Source organism: Lactuca sativa, chromosome 7, assembly GCF_002870075.4.
Source record: "Lactuca sativa cultivar Salinas chromosome 7, Lsat_Salinas_v11, whole genome shotgun sequence".
NCBI classification, from domain to species: domain Eukaryota; kingdom Viridiplantae; phylum Streptophyta; class Magnoliopsida; order Asterales; family Asteraceae; genus Lactuca; species Lactuca sativa.
Genome location: NC_056629.2, coordinates 36,853,186 through 36,856,505, shown reverse-complemented (window position 1 = coordinate 36,856,505; position 3,320 = coordinate 36,853,186). Strand labels below are relative to the sequence as shown.

Below are 3,320 nucleotides of genomic sequence, written 5' to 3'. Positions count from 1 at the left end.
ATTTGAAGTATGCGTACCTTGGGGAAGAGAAGACTTTGCCTGTCATTATCTCCAACAAGCTGTCCATTGTAAAAGAAGATGAGTTGGTAACTTTGCTGAAAAAGTATAAGAAAGCTATTGGGTGGACAATTGCTGACATAAAAGGGTTGAGCCCTTCCTTGTGCATGCATAAGATCCTCATGGAGGAGGACTTCAAACCAACTCGAGAGGCACAGAGAAGACTGAATCCACCCATGATGGAGGTGGTAAAGAAAGAAATCATGAAGCTTTTGGATGCAAGTATGATTTACCCTATCTCAGATAGTAAATGGGTGAGCCTCGTTCAGGTAGTCCCGAAAAAAGCAGGGGTCACAGTTGTCAAGAATTCTGAGGGAGATTTGGTGCCAACTCGTGTGCAAAACGGGTGGAGGGTTTGTATTGACTATAGAAAGTTGAATGCCTCAATGAGAAAAGACCATTTTCCTTTGCCATTTATTGACCAAATGCTAGAGAGATTGGCGGGTAAATCTCATTACTGTTGCTTGGATGGTTTCTCGGGTTTTCATCAAATTCCAGTAGCCCCGGAAGACCAAGAGAAAACCACCTTCACTTGTCCCTTTGACACATTTGCTTATAGGCGTATGCCTTTTGGTCTATGCAATGCACCCACAACATTTCAGAGATGCATGATGAGCCTTTTTTCTGAATATGTTGAAAACATCATTGAAGTTTTCATGGATGACTTCACAGTCTATGGAAATTCCTTTAATGAATGTTTGAGCAATCTAACAAAAATTTTGCAAAGGTGCATTGACACAGATCTTGTGCTTAACTATGAAAAATGTCATTTCATGGTGGACAAAGGATTGATTCTAGGTCATATTATGTCCCGAAAAGGCTTGGAAGTTGACAAAGCCAAGATAGATGTTATCAAAAGTCTTCCTTACCCGACAAATGTTCGGGAAGTTCGTTCGTTTCTTGGCCATGCATGTTTCTATCGGCGGTTCATTAAAGATTTTTCAAAGATTACAGTGCCGATGTGTCAACTACTCCAAAAAGATGCTGAATTTGAGTTCACTCAGCCATGCAAGGATGCCTTCGATCGTTTGAAGGATTTACTCACCTCTGCTCCAATCATCCAACCACCTAATTGGGATCTCCCGTTTGAGATCATGTGTGACGCGAGCAACACGGCTGTAGGGGCAGTATTGGGTCAAAAGGTGGGTCGATCACACCATGTCATCTACTATGCATCAAAGACCCTTGACAGTGCACAATGCAACTACACCACAACAGAAAAAGAGTTGCTCGCTATTGTTTTTGCACTGGAGAAGTTCCGGAAATACCTCCTTGGAACTAAAGTGATCATATACTCGGACCATGCAGCCATAAAGCACTTACTTACCAAGAAAGATTCGAAGCCGAGGTTAATACGGTGGATGCTGCTTTTGCAAGAGTTCAATATTGAGATCAAAGATAAGAGCGGGAAAGAGAACCTAGTCGCCGACCATTTGAGCCGAATAGTTCAACCCGAAGATGCGATTCCCATCCATGACACATTCCCGGACGAGCATTTGTTTGCTATCCAAACACCACCTTAGTATGCAGATATATGCAACTTCATGGTCACGGGAAAGTTCCCACCCGAGCTCACGAGGTCACAGAGAGATAAGATCAAAAAAGAGGCGAGAAGGTACATTTGGGATGAACCGTACCTTTGGAAACATTATGCAGATCAGGTAATAAGAAGATGTGTTGAAGAACATGAGGTACAATCTATTCTCAACTTTTGTCATAGTTATGCTTGTGGAGGGCATTTTGGTCCTCAAAGAACTGCCAGGAAAATTTTAGACTGTGGATTTTATTGGCCCCGACTTTTTCATGACTCTTACACTTTTTGTAAAAGTTGTGAGAGATGTCAAATGACCGGTTCTTTGAGTTCCCGAAACCAAATGCCCTTGGCCCCCATCTTGGTTTGTGAAATATTTGATATATGGGGTATTGACTTTATGGGTCCTTTTCCTTCATCCTTTGGGAATTTATACATCCTTTTGGCTGTTGACTATGTTTCCAAATGGGTAGAAGCAAAGGCAACAAGAACTGATGATGCAAAAGTTGTTGTAGATTTTGTCAAGGATAACATTTTATGTAGGTTTTGAACTCCAAAAGCCTTGATCAGTGACAGGGGCACACACTTCTGCAACAAAACTCTTGGATCAGTTCTCAAGAAGTATGGAGTCCAACATCGGGTGTCCACAGCTTATCACCCGCAAACAAATGGACAAGCTGAAGTGTCAAACCGAGAAATCAAGTCCATACTTGAGAAAACAGTGAACACAAACCGCAAAGATTGGAGTTTGAGATTAGAAGATGCACTTTGGGCATACCGAACTGCATATAAAACTCCAATCAGGATGTCACCTTATAGACTTGTCTTTGGCAAAGCTTGCCACCTCCCTGTTGAACTGGAACACAAAGCTTTCTGGGCTGTCAAAAAGCTAAACATGATGATGGATGAAGCGGGCGTTCAACGAAAGTTAGAGATCCAAGAGTTGGAAGAGATAAGAAATGAAGCATTCGAGAGTTCACGCATCTACAAAGACAAGACCAAAGCATTCCATGATAAGTACCTCTCTCGTAAGACCTTTGAGATTGGTCAAAAGGTATTACTCTATGACTCTCGACTTAAATGGTTTTCTGGTAAGTTACGGTCCCGGTGGGTAGGACCGTTCATTGTTACTAATGTATTTGATCATGGTGCAGTTGAGATTAAGAGTAACAAAACTGGAAAAGTGTTCAAAGTTAATGGCCATAGGTTAAAGGTTTTCTATGAAGGTTTCCAAGAGAAAGATATGGAGGTTGATAGCTTGGAACGCCCGGACTACATTGAGTGAATCTAAAGGGCAAAGTCAAGCCAAAGACTTGAAACAAGGGCGGCTAACTGAGAGGCAACTCGGGAGTATTTCTTTCTATTTTCTTTATTTTGATTTATTTCATCCGTGTTGCGAAAATTTTTTACGTCTTTTCGAGGGTTCCGCACAATTAATTTTCCTGTGTAATGCTCAAAGAAAATTTGGTTTTGAAAAAAAAAATCGTGAATTTCATGTTAACAGAAAGAAAACGCACGGGGTAAGCCAAAAACACACGGTCTTATGCTAAAACGCATGGTCATAATTTTTGCCCATGCTGCCACTTCGAGGTTTTTAAGAAAAAAAAGATTTTGGCACGGGCTGGCTCCAAATCGCATGGGTAAAGGGCCAAAACGCACGGCCTAGGTTCTAGACCATGCGTGTCGTCGAAGATTGTTGCAAATAGAAAAAAACGCATGGGGCTCCCAAAAA

The 3,320-nt window shown here is 41.6% G+C and overlaps 1 protein-coding gene across 1 annotated transcript; it reads left to right on the top strand.

The window, feature by feature from the left end:
* Positions 1 to 2,393: 2,393 nt before the first annotated feature.
* LOC128127218 (uncharacterized) lies at positions 2,394 to 2,873 on the top strand. Its single transcript, XM_052765651.1, has 2 exons — positions 2,394 to 2,679; positions 2,743 to 2,873. The coding sequence occupies exons 1-2, from the start codon at positions 2,394 to 2,396 to the stop codon at positions 2,871 to 2,873; spliced, it is 417 nt and encodes a 138-aa protein (XP_052621611.1).
* The last annotated feature ends 447 nt before the right edge of the window (positions 2,874 to 3,320 follow it).

Bases quoted from the DNA above. Each gene is read 5' to 3' on its own strand.
- LOC128127218 (XM_052765651.1), top strand. From the start codon at position 2,394: ATGTCACCTTATAGACTTGTCTTTGGCAAAGCTTGCCACCTCCCTGTT. The intron at 2,680-2,742 runs GTAAGTTACGGT...ATCATGGTGCAG, and splicing joins TCGACTTAAATGGTTTTCTG to TTGAGATTAAGAGTAACAAA.